Here is a 17,103-nt window from a genome sequence, read left to right on the forward strand (position 1 = left end):
CTGCACGACTGCAACGTCACCTTGACGGCTGTCAAGCCTGTCTGGAAGGGTCTAGCTAAGAGCGTGTGTTTGTCAGTTCTAGTCGTACCTTGAAACTCTAAGTAAAAATGTCATCAGCATCCAACTGCTGTGCACCTCTGGCAGGATGGGGATCCCCAGCTCGGGTATGAGTGCCATCAAAATTCCCCACCTCTCTCTAATCCTCTCAATGAACACTGTAGTTGAACACACACTGACATCTTACTAAACTGCTCAAAAGCAGATTTCATCAGTAAGAAGGTCTGCAGTCACATCCAGTCCCAAGAAATACATCAATTCAAATTCTCACTTATGTTTTTTCCTCCAGTGGCAACCAATTGCATGGACACAGCCACTGACATCTCCGCGCTTGCAAGGGGGATGCTGGGGAGATGCGGTTGGGGGAACCAACCACTTGGTGCTCCAGGAATAAATATGTTCCCTAGAACTGATGCTAGGGACCTCGGGAGCAGAAGGTCAGCATTTCGTTTGCTAAACCACCAAAACAACTCTTCTAATGTTACGTTCAAACGTTGCTTATGATCACCAAAGGCAGAAGAGAGGTGGGGAATTCATTAAAAGCGAGCAGAGTGATGGAAACAACCTGCAGAAGTTACAGCAGTCATGATACAAGTGAGCAGGAAGTCAGGATCCAAAACACTCATGTTCGGGATGATGCCATTATAAGTAACACATTACGGATTTCTTGGTGTCAAATAGCAGACATGTAAAATACATCGCAAGATCACTTACGTCATGCAAAGGATATGCAGCACTGTAAACTCCATTGGCGAGCAGACTGGTGATCCCTTAAAAAATAAAGACATAATAGTTATTTACAATTTTGAGGTTAGACAGTCTCACTTTATCATCCTTCCTGGAGATTTCCCTCAAAATAACAGTCATTTGGTCAGATAATGATTTTTCTGCCATCTCATTCCTTTCCATGTAGTTTCATTTTTAATCATATAGGTTATTAAACATGACTCATTTTATGAAATGGAAAACTGCAGAGAGCAAGAGGAAGTCATATATATTTGAGAATCAAGAATTAGAAGCCAATGACTTGAAATTAGTCATTAAAATAAATTACATCTTCTGAAAAGTCAGTTTGATTTAAGGGCAAGCCTGCAGATTTGAAAGTGTGCAGCAGAAGGCTCGATCACAAAAAGAATATGGCTGGAATTGATGGCATACGGGAACACGCATACGCACACATCATCCACACAAAGTTTTGAATTCAGATTTCAGATTGATTAGAGAAATTGTAGGGAAAGCCTTTGCAAAGACCTTGGCGTAATACTTACCATATTTACCACATTTTCGTCTTTTATTTAAAAGGGTAGTTTCCTTCTTTCTTCCCTCTCCTTTCCCTGTTTACACATCCGTTTATTAGTGACATGCATGAGGCTGAAAGCAATTAATGCTTGATCTATAAAATGTATGTGGCATAAGGGACTTTGAGGACTCCTGCCTTCCCAGGTGTGGTGTCATAGAATCATAGAATTGTCTCGGTTGGAAGGGACCTTTAAGATCGAGTCCAACCATCAACCTAACACTGCCAAATCCACCACTAACCCATGTCCTTCAGCACCACGTCCACCTGTCCTTTAAATACCTCCAGGGATGGCAATTCCACTGCTTCCCTGGGCAGCCTGTTCCAATGTTTGATAACCCTTTCGGTGAAGAAATTTTTCCTAATATCCCACCTAAACCTCCCCTGGTGTAACTTGAGGCCATCTCCTCTTAACTTGGGGCCAGAGTATGGGAGGCAAAGTGGGGGTGGGGAGGAGTCAACATGTAAGTTTGGAGGAGCACAAAAGCGAGGGGTTCTTCAACACTGCAGCTCGCTGGACCATTCCCAAAGGTAACTCAACTGGACCCGGACCTTTGAGGGCTGTAGCACATTACTTCTCGAATGTTCTTGCTGCAGCTGCTGGCATTTACAAAGCTACTTCCAATTATGGAGCATTACCCGTGTCTGAAGGTGTTGGGTTAGCCATGAAGATACATTTGGGGATTCAATGAATGAGTCTTGGGTGCTGAATCAGAGCTAAGTCAAGTACTTGTCTTTGTGCAAGGCTAAGCTGGTTAATGCCGATAAAAAAAAAAAAGAATCTGGTCACTTGCATCCTTGAGAATTTAAAAGGACTTAGAAAAAGAAAAGAAAAATTATGTGCTACAGCATGCTCCGTGCTGCCCATCAGTTCATTGCTAAGAAAAGAGTGTGTGTGGGACTGGATTTGAAGGAACAGCGATGATGAACCAGGAAACAGCTCACTCCAGGTTCACCAAGACATTGAAATGAGATTTTTTCAAGTTTATTAACATTTTCAAGATACTAATCACTTGCTGGAGGAACTGCTCCAAGAGTGCTCAGTATCCTGCAGTAACATTCATTTTCAAAGTCCAATTTAAGATTATACAGTACTATGAATTGTCTGCAAATGTTTTCATGCTTCTGGCAGAAACAACTGGTGAGCAGATAAATTATTTTTCTAGGGCTGTTCGACCAACCGAAGAGCTATATAGCACCCTTCTACTTATCACTATTTAACAATGAAGACAGATTCCTATTTTCACAAATTTGAAAAATAAATAACAAAGACTGCAGTGTTCACTGGGCGGCCACCTTTTTCCTGCTGGGCAGAAATGTTGCAGCATTATCTGTGTTTGCTTAAATCTGTTTGCAACCTTTGCTGGGTTGTAACCCAGCATTCCGGCGCTGGAACACAAAGGACCCGATTGAGTTACGCTGAGCATACCCGTGGACAGGCTGCCCTAATGACATTGTTATTAGGTATACTGTGTGACCTTGCCAGGCTCAGGTAGAAGAACGATCCAGGAATCCCAACGCTTTCCTTTAGCCTCTGCCCTATTCAACTAATCTCTAATGTGTTCCTGGACTCCTCTCCCCCCCAAAAAAAAGGAAAGAAAAAAAATAAATCGAGTAATCAACTCCAAGGCAAGAATTCAAACTGAGCTGTATGACCTTCCACTTTCAAGAGTGCAAATACGTAATTTCCAATGAAAATGATCCAGCGCCAGACTCGAAAAGGGTCCTGAAAGTCAAGATTAATTTGGATTTCCCATGCTACAGGGAAACAGTGCTTCTGTTAATACTGGCTGAACACCAAAATTTAGTGTATATAAGGACTCAACAATTGCACATTGTATGTTGTTACTTCAACACAAAAGTCAAAGCATGGAAATCATTGCTGGCATAATTATTCTTCTATTATTTGATGTATTTCTAAGCAGCTGATGGGTCAATATTGAACAGAACTACCTGTAATTCAAGTTCCCATTGTTTTATTTAACTGCTTGTAGGCAAATAAATGCTATAACAGATTCCAACAATTATCAAACATTTTCTCCTATGTTCATGCACTTTTCCCACACGTATTTGTTTCTATTGGTTATCTGTTAAGAAGCCTGGATATGAGGGAATTTAGCCTTCTGCCGTATATAATTTGGTTTACCATTAACTATTTGTTAACTTTGGTCCCACAATCAAGTATATACCTATATATCATGATACGTGTAAAATACACTATGTAACAGCTGAACAGGAAAAGCTGTCAATAAGTCTTTAAGGTGACCTGATTTGCAAGTTATGTTTACCTGTATTATGAATTTAGTTCCTAGAGCACAAGCGCTAAGGCTTGTGCCCAAAACTACTGTCCGTGGCAGTACAAACTTCACACCCAGTGACTTGCAATGGCTGTTTTGAGGGCTAAGAGAGGGGCCAGCTCTCAGTGTGTGCTTTAGTCCTTGGCCATTCCACCGGGTTAATCTCAGTTCCACTTCGGACAGTGTTTCGGGCAGTCATCAGTTAAGATCATTTCACTCAAGTCATTGAAAAGTCATCCCACCATAAAAATGTGAAGTTACTACTTAAAAAGGAAAGGGCCAAGCCATAGACTTTCACTGCAGTTATTGGAATTCATGGTGATACCCTCATCCACTTCAGTGAGCGTAAAACTGAACCAACGCAGGGCACGTACTACCCACTGGTTTATATCACATCCAGTCCTGCTGCAAAGGACCTAACTAATATCTGCAAGGACTATATGCTCACTTACCATTTAATTTAGAGTCGAGTCTATAAATTCACATTTGAAAAAATTCCAAACAGCTACATTAATTAAATTAAATTTCCACATAAAACAATTATATCCACATACATCAAATTAGAGAGCAGGGGAAAAACCTAAACGCTGTAGCCAACAACTTGCAATTATTTTCAATACCTGAAAACGATATCGATCTTAAAGCTAAATAAAGTTCCTTACCCATGCTATATTTTGCTTTGGTACATGTCGTTCTTTTCAATATTTCATAAACCTAGAGAAGTAAAATAAAAGAAAGGAAAGGGTTACTTCAGATACTGCCAGTGAAAAGCACAGTCTTTTTTGTGTACAGCTCAAATATTGGCAAAACCAAGATGTCGATGAAGTCATTGTTCTTTAATAAAAGTCATGGTATTCAGGAGAGCAGGGCTTAGAGATTTCCACGCCGAGTTATGCGTACAATAGAGAAAGGCTTAACTAAATAGCCAGGTACCAAGATAATTGATCGGGAGGAAAAAGGGTTACATTTAACTACACGCACAACAGAAATGTTATTTTTGCTCATGTTAGACATCGATCAAAGATCAGAAGTCCTCTTCTACCTGGACCAGGCAGTGTGCTGGGCCAGCTCTTCCCTCACCTCCGATGGCGCAAGCTGGCTTCAACCCAAGGACTTCAGCAGGGCTTTGGGCTCATAACGTGCAGGCAGCACGCAGCCGTTCACCACAAACTGCACTAACGTAGGCTGACCTTAAAACTTCTGAGCTTGCACGACCTCAGGGGCAAAACAGATGTCTTTATTTTATGATTTATTGCATTTATTGCCAAACAACCTTTGAACATCTCCGCACGCCGCCCGGGCGGTTAAGGTTTCATCCCGTGCAGCGATGCTCTGAGGCAAGGCAAGCACTTGGAGGGGAACCATGGGCACAGGCACCCGCTGCCCGTCGCCTGGCCTGGCCGAGGAGCCGTGGAGACGTTTCCCGGGGATACTCACTAATCCCTGCGCTAACTTGGCCGGCACTTGCCCAATTCACAGAGGGAAGCGAGCGAGGGCATAAGAGGCAAGCCCCGCAGCTCATCTGCCTGTTGTTGTTTTCTAACTCCAGTGATTTAAAGGGCTGTCACAGACAGATTTCCGTTTATATAATGTTGGTTTTTAAAAAAAAAAAAAAAAAAATAAGTAAAAGGTCTTTGGCTTAGTTTCTATCATCAAAGATTCACAGGGAGTGACTAGATTCCTGTTCATTTTGCAGTAAGCGGAAGGGTCAATATTTGCACTGTGGTTTAAAAATACATATGAGAAAGGCAGGAGAGAACTTTAAGAAACAAGAATACAAAGAGAAATGCATGCAGGATAAAATGATGGTGGGAAACATTCAATATGTCTTTTATTACCAGATGATTTATGGGGATTTCGAACAAAGCAACATACTAGCAGCATTATCGTTATATGGCCAGTGTTGCTCGAGTGGTTTAAAACCCCTCCATCCCTCCTCTTCCTCCCATCCTCTGCTATAAGCTCCTTTTGTTTCAGTCCATTTTTCAGTTAGTTTAGCTCACCCTCTTGTCCTACGGTGCCGTTTGGTCTCGCTACCTTTCTCAGAGAGCCCGTTGTCATAATTTTAACCCTTCATTTGCTCCCATATGTTTCTTGTACTTACAAGTTTTTTTACTATATATGTAGACATACAAAAGAAAATATACAAACAAAAGCTATGTTTCTTTTTCAATCTCAAATTAAACATTTTATTGCAAATAAGCCAATTCCATGTTTGTCTTTTTCTTTTCCACTTCCGTGCTGCTGCATCTGCCTTCCCTGGTCTAACTCACCTAACCCCGATAACCTGCGCTCACATCAAACCTGTGCACTTCAGGCCACAGGGGAACTACATCATGGGGTCCACAGGCTGGAATTTCAAAGCAGGAAAGAGAAGTTAGATATCTCACACCCCTTATCACCGTAGCAATATAAGGTAGCTATAATTGCGATATAAGCTCTTTTTGAAACCACTTAGCATCCAAAAGGCTAATGTTAAATATAAGATAAAAGCACGCTCACAGTCACATTCCAACGCACCGATTAGCGGCGGTGGAACGGGGCAAAGAATCCACATTATACTTTGAAAAGTGTTGCAGCAAGTGCTGCTTGGCATGGTCCCTTCCAGCCACCCTGGATGTCAGACAAGCTGCCCTTTCAATTCCCCCCTCAGCAACTATAAAGGAGCCTACACCTTCTCCCCCACTCTATTTTAAGTTTCTGTAAGTCACAAGGAAGTACTCAAATGTAGTTTGCGACACTGTGTTCCTCTATTAGGCTTCACTTCTGTACGGGAATCGCCGAAGTTTAATTACAAGAGGAAAAGTCCCATGCTAGCGCTGAAGGAGTAGAGAGACCCTCCAACACGAAGGCAGGAATGGCTCAGCCCAGTCCCGGCGCTGTGTATGTGTATATCACACTTGCTAGCGTAACAGGGGCGAACAGAGGCATAGACAATCAGAACAAGGTGCAATTTTCTGTCCTTGTAGCATTTGCTTCATGTAAATTTTAATGTTAAATACAAATCATATATAACGTTAAATAAAAATCATAAACCTCAACACTTTTAAGACCATTCTAGAGAATTGTTCCCCAAACCTATAAACAATATTCCCTGTAAAAACCCTGCTGTTTCACTGGAATTTGTCTTGGGAGATTTCCCAGCATTTTATAAAAGGAGCAATGTATAGTTACAAAAAGGTAAATGAGTCACAGGGGTTGCAGGTAGCTGGTGGCAGAACCAGAGGTAGAATCTAAATCTATTCCTTTCTGGTGATATGTCTACTAAGAAACTATGTCCCAGATTAACCGTGAACTAGAAAAATGATCCAAATTATTTTCCAAAAGGCAGCAAGCTGTTGGCATCAGAGAGTATTCATCACATAAGCTAAAGCTGGAAATGCTTTATTTATAATTTCAATACCTGATGTTACAGGTGATCCCTGGCATTTGGTTAAGAAAGGCAAACTTGCAACAGGCTTTGTACTAAAGCTGGCAAAGGGGCTATTAACACCATGACTAAGGCACCGTCCACCATAAATTATTTATATACAGTACTTACTATAGTGCTTCTCGTTTTGCTGTCAAAGAAGGAATCTCTGTCAGACAAATCAAATCTGTTAAAAGATTAGATGGAAGCCCATTAGGTTAAAAAAAAAAAAAAAAGCACCAGTAATTTCCTGCTCTTGTTGACCCCTTCAATATTTTTATTTCTCCTGGGGATCCCTCATAGCTAACATTAAAGAACAGCTTGTAGAAACCTCATTAAAAAGAAAGGCCATCCCAACTCTCATATTTTAAAGAGGCCGCTTATATATTTCACTGGTTTTGTGTATTTATAGGTTTTTCTGCACAAAAGAGACTGTTGATGCTCATTTAAGTTGAATTCCCAACCACTGCTGGCCTTGAATTTCTCCTAATCATCTTTATTTTGGCCATACCTTAACCCCTGTGAGGCCACTCTTCCCTCCCTTATTCAGCAAAGACACAGGTGTTCTCACGGAAAAAAGCCAGCACTGCAAACAGCATAAGGCACATCCGCACCTGAGCTACGGAGCATCTTTAGGGCTTTCTTTGAACCACCAGGCTCTGTCGCTGTAGGAACATCCTACATGCAATAAATACATAAATACATTTTCTGCAAGTCCAAGAACGTGTCAAATGTCACATACTTAGACTGAACTCCATCAGTGTTCCACATCCCTTTATTAAAAGCTAAAGACCCGTATGTACAGTGAAGAAATCCTGCCTTAGGACTGTTATTTGTTCCAGCTGGCACATACATAAACACAGTCTTCAAAAGCTTCTCCTCTGGGCTGCTGGCCAAGGAAGAGCAGCAGCACAGCAATCCAGGGCAGCTGAAACTTTGGCTGGGCCCCACCTTATGATTTTTTCCTACACCCACGTTTACAGCTATTCTTACCTATCTGAAATCGATGGCAAAGCCACCACTGACTTCATAGCACTTCCAAGGACAAGGCCTGGCTGCCAGTCCATGTGCGCGCTGCCCATACCAGATGAATGAAATTATTCTGAAATTTATCAACCCACACCTCTGGCTACAAGTTTTACCGAGCATTTTTATTTTATGTGGAAAAGAGACTATCGCAAACCACACGATAAATCTTGTTTGGCAGGCTAACAGTTGATGTGCATAGTTATATAGATATGTATTATCTATTACAACAGCAGCACAGAGATTTCACAGAGGGGCTCTACAAAGCCTCATTCCTCAACAGTGAGTGGAGAAAAAAAAAAAAAAAAAAAAAAAGGAAATATTCCTTCCTGTAATCACTGACAAAGTGTTGGCGTTCATTTTTCCTTTCACCTTTTCATGCCTTAGCTGCTATCAGAAAGGCTGGAACCTGTTGACGTGAGCATTTACAGAAAGCGTTCACTTACAGGTGCTGTTTCTCTCTGGAGAAGGGGTAGGAGAGGCGCTTCACCGTCTGAGGTTTGTGTTCCGCTACTTTTGGCTGGATGGGCTCCGTTATTTTTTGAATTACAGAGTTAATCTTTTTCAGAAGACCGTGGGTCTGATTGATCTGATACATCTGAGTGGGCAAAGAAGAAAAACAGTAAGACTTTATAGCTTTTTGCTTATCCATAGGTGAGAGTGAACTGTAAGGAGTAAACCATCAATTAAATAAATACATCACAATAAACTATGGGGGAGTATAGCTTACCTTCTCGAAAACATTCAGAAAGACATCGATGGATGGGAAAGTCAAACCAAGGCAAGCAGAGGAAGCCTATTGCTTTTCCTCTGAGCCAAAACATGACCCGTGATTTCAAATAATCAGGCTGGGATGTTCAACGGAGATATTTGTGGCACTGACTCCCGAGACACCCACTCCTATGGCTTTTACTATTTTCTTGGTGCAACGGGACAAAGAAATAAAGGAGCTACAGAGCCCCTGTGCAAAACAACAGAAGCGATCTCCTCTCCCAGGGGGCTTTCCTGGGAATACTGTGAAGGTTTCAGGAGCTTCCCCTCTTCCATACAAAAGAACCAAAATATCTTGAACAGTTTATTGCAGTTCTGTAGCACTAAAAGTAGGAATGGTGTTAGCAGGTCCCAAAAGAGGATTACAGGCTTCCCTGTCTGAGCCACAAAAACTACGTGCAGATCCAGGGCAGGAATCCCACCGCAGAAAGATGCTGGAAATAAGGCTTTAGGAGTCTGAAGGTGTTCTCAGGCACATTGCTTCTCCTGGGCAATGCCTGCAGGCTTAGGTGGCCTCTTCCACACACAAAAAAAAGCCTCACAAAATGCCCACCCTAACTTTTCTTTTGTGGCAAAGCAGCTTTAACTGCAGGATCACAACAGACTTTTTTATCTCACTGGGCTTCTGATTAAAATCGGTGGTAAGTGAGGCAATAATGGGAATTAATATGAAATCCAAACCAAACATGTGGTTTTAGTGTTGTAATAAGTGACACTGGGCTTTAAGACTGTCTCTTGCTCTATTATAGACTTCCCTCCGCAGTCTGGGACATGCACTTAGTATGTGTTTAAATATTAATCCACCTCTAAGCTCTGCTCACTGAACAGGTAATATCTATCACGGATGATTTAGAATTTAGCTCATGATGAAAATATACTGTCATTTCTTTAATGATATTTCAAATATTCTGAAAGGTAATTTATTTTGTGGTAGTGTAGTCCTAACCCCTGCAAACATGACTAACAATGTATATGAATAGGCACGAAACCCAGCCAGACTGCTGCACACAAATTGTCACTCTGATGTTCATTTTTAGCAGTCTAACATTTCGGGTGAGAAAACCCCTCCAAAAGGCACACATAAATTGCATCATCAATTGCAACCTCTTCTTTTAAAACATGCTGAGAGGATGAAGCATTGTACGAAATCACTGGCTTTGTGTACAGGCAGCGGCAGCGGACAGGAATTCTTGATTTCCATTCCTCCTTCCTGTTATTCTTTCTTTCTGCTGTCCCAAGCAAGCAAGTTTGTGACTCTCATTTTCTGTACGGATTCATTAACTGTTTTAAAATTGCTTGTGGGAAGAAAAGTCTTCCTTTGTAAGGTGTTCAGAGATGAGCATATGTTTAAACTATGCCTTCCAGAGGAAAAAACAAGAAGATCAGGACTCACCTTTTTTGTGGGCATCTTGAGCTTAAGAAATTCTGCCTCTCGACACAATACATTCCACGGTGCGTGTATTTTTACAAATCCAACCCCATGGATTTTAGTCTTATAAAAAAAGCAAGAGAAAAGGTTACTAATGAGAAGAAATTAAGTATTTTAATTAAGTATTTTTCCCTTTGTGTTTCATAGCTATTTAAGGAACAGTCTATTACCACCAACACACTAAATCTCATTTCAGACGGCTAGTTTCTAACAACAGGACAATCACTGAACACCTCTCTGTGCTGAGCTGCTACAAAATGTGACTCAAAAATGCTATTGTCTTCCAGAACAATTACCAGAAGGTTAAACAGATAAAAACTCTTTGGGAAACAAAAGGTAACGACTATGGACAAAAATACAGGCTAAGCCAGTTAAATTTGAAGCGCAGGCATCCAGCCAAATGGTATGATTTCTTGAGCGCGTTGTAATTAATGGAGCTGAGAAAGTCCCTGCTGCCTCAGGATCTCAAAGGACCAGAACTGCAGCCTCAGATACAGCCGTGAGTATCTACATTAAACCACTATGCATTTTAATTAGGAAAACCGGTAGGAAGAATTCAACAAAACAAAAGGAAAAAAAAAAAAGAAGATAAATGTTAACAATGTTAACAATAATATTAGTGGTGTGCTTGGATCCCAGCAGTTCTCTGAGCTCTGTCCTAGGCGGCTGCACATGGGGGTTTGCTTCTGGCACTCCCATGTACACCCCTATTGACTCGCACGGGAGTTATCATTTCAAAGCCGTTGGACAAATGATATCACACCAGCAGGCATTCAGCAAACAGAAGAGAAAGAAACTTCAATGAATCTTTCTAATCTTGCTGCTCTACAAAGTCAGGCAGTTATAATAACAACTAGCTTTCACGCAGCCATATTCCACACTGGCTTTCTAGAAATCAGTTCCTCGGAGGACACAAATAACTGCCAGCCTTCCCATAGGGCATGGCTTCCAACCCACCTTTGAATTTACTTCACTGAAGAGAGTTTAAGTGACTTAGCAAACATCACCTATTTAAGAAACCTCTGCTCTTTTTTGCAATTAGTAAGGCCTCCAACGCAACTTCATGGCGTGCTTTTCAGGCCCCAATGATCGCCGGTTTTCTCCCCTACGCTGCTGTGCTGCATATGGAAGCTGACGTAAATCCCTGCGGCTTGCTTTCATCTCTATACATTCCTGATCTGGTTTGGTATCTTGTACGGAAAGAACAGGGTTCTTCCTCTTTTACGGTGCCCTGGCTTGAACCCTGAGTCCTTCTGCATCGTTTGAAATCATATTACATATCATAGGTGGGGACCTCCCATCTTGCAAAGGATTTAAATATCTATGACTTGGCACAGGCAGGCTTCCAGTTTACTACAACAACTTGCGAGTTGGATGGCAATTCTTATTTTCACCTGGGGGGACCCTGAAGTGAAAGGTTTTCTTGCATTATATCATACAAAATATATATTTTCAATATCTATGTACACACACCATTATATACATGCCTGCAATTTGTGAGTAACAGATGGCAGATTTATTTTTTTTTAACACTCTGATCACAGGTCTAGATGTTTAATCTCAACTTTTAGAGCCTGTAAATAAAACCAGCATAAATGTTTACCCTCTCTCACAGGAATTTCAGGCATATTGGTTAGATTAGCTAATTGTAATAGCTTTCTTTGAAATTAATACAGCAGTGGCTATTTCTACTAATCACACACTGGCAGTACTTCACACACATCTTTTTTTTATATAGTCTAATGGTCTTTTAATAGAATACGCTGTTTTCAGGGTACAGGTGAAAGGCGTTACAAGCTGTACTGTTCATATCTAAGAATGGAAAGAGCAAACTGTAAAACAGACCCACATGTCCAAGCTAGAGCATGTACCAGAACCTCCCGAACAAATTTAATTCTCTTGAAGTCTATACTGAGGTATAAAAATGTCACTGTCCGCATCAGGTATTTTTCATCAGAGCTGGAATTACCAGTAGATCCAAACCACAGCATACTGCAAACCCACCAAACTGGGATTAGCATTGGGAGTAATCTAAGCCTCGCTTCTAGATACGGCACCACGTCAACAAGCTGTGTTGCAATCGTGGATGTGACACAAGTCCTGGCCAAGAAAAGTAAGAAACTTCACCTTGTTGGGGCATTAACAACACCGCGGCCCATTCCTGTGAAGCGAATTAAATCAGTGGGCAAGGACAGCGCTTGCCAGAACTGAAATCGAATTCTGGAAGAGTCGAGCTTGTGTAACCTTGATCAGAGCCACGTTCAAAGGAACGGCTCAGCATCTCCCAGGATTCGACCACCAGTTCTCCTCCTTATCTTTAACCGTTTGAAATGGCTCCTTACATCCTCATCGCGCTCCAGTTCCAGACCAGCCTCCACGAGGTTCCCTTCGTACTCCTCCCTGCGAAACCTCTTGTCGTCTTCGTGATAATCCACGTGAGGTTCACTTTCCCCCATTTCCAGCTGCACGCCCTTCCCAGGAAGTGGCTGGTCCTGCTTGGTGCTTCGGGCACTCGAATCATTGTGATGAACCCTCCTGGCAAGCGTCCTCCCTGCTGAGGACTTCTTGTAATGATAAACTAGGATGTAGTCAACTTTTCTCTTGCCATCTCTGAAGTAGAGTCCATATTTGCAGTCAGCATCTGGATTTTTGGATAGGGAATTTAATAACTGGAAGCAGGGAACGGGGGTGTGGAAAGAAGGAGAGAGGAGAAGAATAATGAATATACACGCCAAGACAGACACCAGACAGACCATATCCTTGTGTCAAGGACTCCTTCTTGCCTGGAGCACACAATGACCTATCTTCACAGAGCAAGCATATGGGAGGAACCCCCCCATGCTACTTACTCAAAACAATTTTGCGAGTTAACACTTGCAATTTTACTGATAGCCAGCTGGGATTTTATCGGCCAGAAATAAATAGCTAAAATAACTGGGATTTAATCTAATTACCAACACACTAGTTCATAAATCTGCTACTCGGTGGATTTGGTTTTCTCCTTTGGGGGTTAATCACCACTAAGATCATCTGTCCTTTTCCACCCAAGACATCTGCGTTTCAATTCTGACAAATAGATTAATATCATGTGCAAACACTTCTCACTTCTCTTATCTATCGTTGCAAGTTTGTATCATCTGAGAAAGAGATCATCTCAGATACAGACTGAAGGGAGCCAGCTGGTCATGAAGCGTGGCCAAAAATGCAGATGGACCATGGCCAGGGAAGTGGGTTCATTGCTTACTGAGTTCATCGCTTTTTTTCTCCTCACTTATAAAACTGGTGTCGCTTTGCAATCTGATGGTGGCAAAGGCTTTACACAGCGTTAATTCAAGATGGGAGTAAGTGTTGCAAGATGCGAGAAACGTTAAGACTTAAAACACAATGCCATTTCCAAGCATTCATCTGAAAGCTGCACAGGGCAACTGTAGAAACATAACAAAGTACTTACGATCACCAATTTCTACTTTCAATAGAACCCCTCATGTATAACTCACAATTCTACTCTTGGAGATGCACAGGCCATTAAAAAAAAAAATGAAAAATTCACTAGTAACTTGCATTTGTTTTTACAAAAAATACTAATCACAGGAGTGGTTTTGCAGGGACCAGGGACATTTTCTGGCTTTTAATTTTACAGAAGAATGTGAAGTCTCCACATAAAGAAAAGGACTTGTGCTCTAAATGATAGCAACTGGCCATCAGTTGCAAATCATATCAGTCAAAAAAAACCATTTGGGATGTGTACACCTTCTGCTTGTTTCATACATAAAACCGTGAATGTAAGTTATTTGCAAACAGTTGTTTCTAAGACAATCCAATTTTTAAACCTCAGATGAAAAGAGCAGCCTCTGAGCTTACTGTGCACTGTGTCACGACCAATATAGCCAAAACTTCACTGAAACCCACTCAATGTTACACAAATTTGCATACTTCTCTGAACACTGCTTTGGGGAGGGAAGGTCCCTGCTACCATAACTATCAATCAATAAATGTCCCTTTAAGGGACAGTGTGTTCTTCCCTTTTTTCCTCGGAGAGATTTTAACGCAGACAACAAATTCAAGCAGCAAACCCCATCTTCCAGGGTTTGGAGGGAGGAGGAAGCGCACCGAAGACGTAATTAGACAAGTGTAATCAGAAGAGCGCCTGGCACTAACACCCAGCAAGGAGGACTGGCAGACAGCAAGCAGCCCGAGACGCCAGGCAGGACGCAGAGCGGCCGTCTGCCGAGGTGGGGATGCCTGAACCTTCGTTGCTTTCCAAAGCCTGACTTGACCCTGTCTGCCCAGGGCCAGCTTGGGTCCAGGTCCCCATCTCCTCAGTCCCTCGCAGCTTTGCTCCGTGCCTGCCCTTGCTCTCTGTTTCTCTCTCCTTTTCTTTCAGGATCCCACCTCTCTTTTCCATTTAAACTAAACCCTTTGCTCCAAATACATAAATATATCATAAAATAACACAGCATGTGCCGCCAGTGTGGAGTCCACTCCTTGTCCCATTCCTTCTTTCCCTTGCTCCACGTCTGTCTTATTTAGCCAAGACAATAACACATTCCTCAGAGCATGGGCTGCTCGTGTTTATGCCCTATCTAGATATTCCTGCTTAGTTCTTAAGCGTAACTACAATACAGAAAATCATTAATATCTATTACTTTCTGATTGCTTCATGATTAATGGCATGCACCCGTGAATTCACAACGTCTTTTTTTTTTTTTTTTTTTAAGGTAAGCTGACAGTCTGCTTGTGGCAGGCAACGCAGTTCTGCAAATTCCTAGAGAAGCAAAATATTAAGAAATAGCAACTAAGTGGATTTTCAGGATATAATGCCTCTTCAAAGTAAATAGGTGTTGCAAACAAGATACAGGAGCACTGGGATTTCTTTTAGGATAACTAACTGTATTTAATTTTAAACATGTGTTGATCTTATTAATTAACTAAACATCAATTTCTGAAAAACCGGTCTGAACCGACAGATATTCAGGTATGTGTAGGGAGATAAACAGGCAAAAGACTCAGACCCCAACCACCTCCTACCCTCGCTGGACTGACTTTATGAGGGACAGCAATTAGCTGGTCTGTTCTGGAGACTACTAAATAAAGGAAACGGGCAGGACCGAAGACGGCTCTTGAAGATGACAGCAGGGAGTGTGCCAGATGTTTCTCACTGCTTGGGGAGCTCAGGAGAGATCAGTACCTCCCAGCCACAGCTCCTCTTCTCCTGGAGCGCGCCTGAGGTGGAGGCTGAGAAAAGTGACACTGAAAATCTCTACTTTCTCTGGTTCTTTGAGCCACTGCCACTGGAAGGGGAGAGGTCACACTGCAGAAACTGAATGAGCTTCTTCCTATTTCTTTCAACTTTCTGGCTGAAAGCTGACCCTTGTAGGGACGCACTGATAATTTAGGAGAAGGTGCTGCACTGGGGACACTAAAACCTCAATAAACTTATTAATGTATGAGAATAGCTACATCCCACTGCGAAAGGGATGCAGCAAAAAGACTCAACAAAGCCTCGTGCTCCTGTTTTAAAGAAAGAAATGGTTAAATTAGCGCCACATTAGGATGCGGTACTCATACGCCACATCTTTTCTCGCAGTGCTGCTATGCCGAAATAGAGAGGGAGTTGCGTTGACTTAGACCGTGTAAGGCTCATGTCCCTTTGGTTGCAAACGAGACACAGAAAAGACATTTCAGTTTTACCACAGCAGAAGGGATGTTTACATTCTGACAGAATTACTCCTCCACACTCCATCCTAATTAAGCACAAGCACAATGAATCAAGTATCACTTTTTCTGGTAGATCTTTCCTCAGTTATACAGCCCCCACCACCTCAATTCCTTCACCTGAATAAGCTCCTTTTTACGTGTCTATGACATAACCAACTCCTAATCCTGTTAGGTACTCATATTACTAACTTTCTTTAAAATCGGTGTTAAGGAATTTAACCAAGGCACAATTAATGACACTGGAATTCTAACTTCTATTGTGTGCAACAGACTATTAGTTTAACGTTACATGTGTTAACAGCAGTTTTTGCATTAAATTTTAGACATTTTTTCTGTTCTACTCTATATGGGCAAAGAGATTTGAAGGTTGCCACAGCCTTATTGCCAGATTGATTCTCCTGAGAACAGCCAACCCCTTTTGATGCTACAGGTTAAATAAGGATCCCTGGCTTCCCTTCTTCTCATCAAAGAATAAACCCCGCTAAATTAGCATGTACTGTGGCTGGTGGAAATCCTCCTCAGCACTTCTGAAAGAGGGAGAGGATTGCAGAGCATCCTGGGAATGGAAAGAATGAGAAGTAAGCTAAGGGGTACAGTGCAGTATGCCAGTTATGACACATCAGGCAAATCTTTTACTCACGGTACTCTCATGCTGGTCATAGCCTATATCCTCAATAGCTCGGATGTTGATAATGTGGATCCCCTTCTCCTCAGCAGGTAAACAGGAGTATTTCTTGTTCACCCTCATTCCTGTCTCCGCCGGAGCCTCGTTGAGATCTTCTGGCAGAAAATCCACCCCATGAAACTCACTGTCTGCGTCTGAAAAGAAAAGGAACAATTTCATCAAGACACTTTAATCCCAGCACTTGCTCCTCCCAGAGCCACCCAAGCTGAAACGTATCCTGTTCCTGCCGCCTTCTGCCAATAAGTCCTTGTGCAAGGCTCCCACCCCTCCTCCGTGCCTCCCTTCTCAGCTTTCCTGCAGCCCTCTTCAGCCATACCTGGGTCTCCTCCTCCAGAGGAGGAATGCTCAGCTAACTTCTCTTCTGCACTGCTGTCTCAGGATGTGTTTACGGTATGGCCTCATAGAATGGTTATA

The 17,103-nt window shown here is 42.1% G+C and overlaps 1 protein-coding gene across 1 annotated transcript in view; it reads right to left on the reverse strand.

Moving 5' to 3' along the window:
* Positions 1-17,103, reverse strand: part of ANO1 (anoctamin 1) — an 83,726-nt gene that overhangs the window by 32,124 nt on the left and 34,499 nt on the right. The window contains exons 2-8 of the mRNA XM_082484815.1: positions 16,645-16,823; positions 12,629-12,955; positions 10,251-10,349; positions 8,533-8,684; positions 7,193-7,247; positions 4,314-4,365; positions 772-827 (exon numbers count right to left, since the gene is read on the reverse strand). Coding sequence (XP_082340941.1) covers positions 772-827; positions 4,314-4,365; positions 7,193-7,247; positions 8,533-8,684; positions 10,251-10,349; positions 12,629-12,955; positions 16,645-16,823 — 920 coding nt within the window. The remainder of the gene's footprint in view (positions 1-771; positions 828-4,313; positions 4,366-7,192; positions 7,248-8,532; positions 8,685-10,250; positions 10,350-12,628; positions 12,956-16,644; positions 16,824-17,103) is intronic.

This window comes from Vanellus vanellus (assembly GCF_965231255.1).
Source record: "Vanellus vanellus genome assembly, chromosome: 6".
In the NCBI taxonomy this organism is placed as follows: Eukaryota; Metazoa; Chordata; class Aves; order Charadriiformes; family Charadriidae; genus Vanellus; species Vanellus vanellus.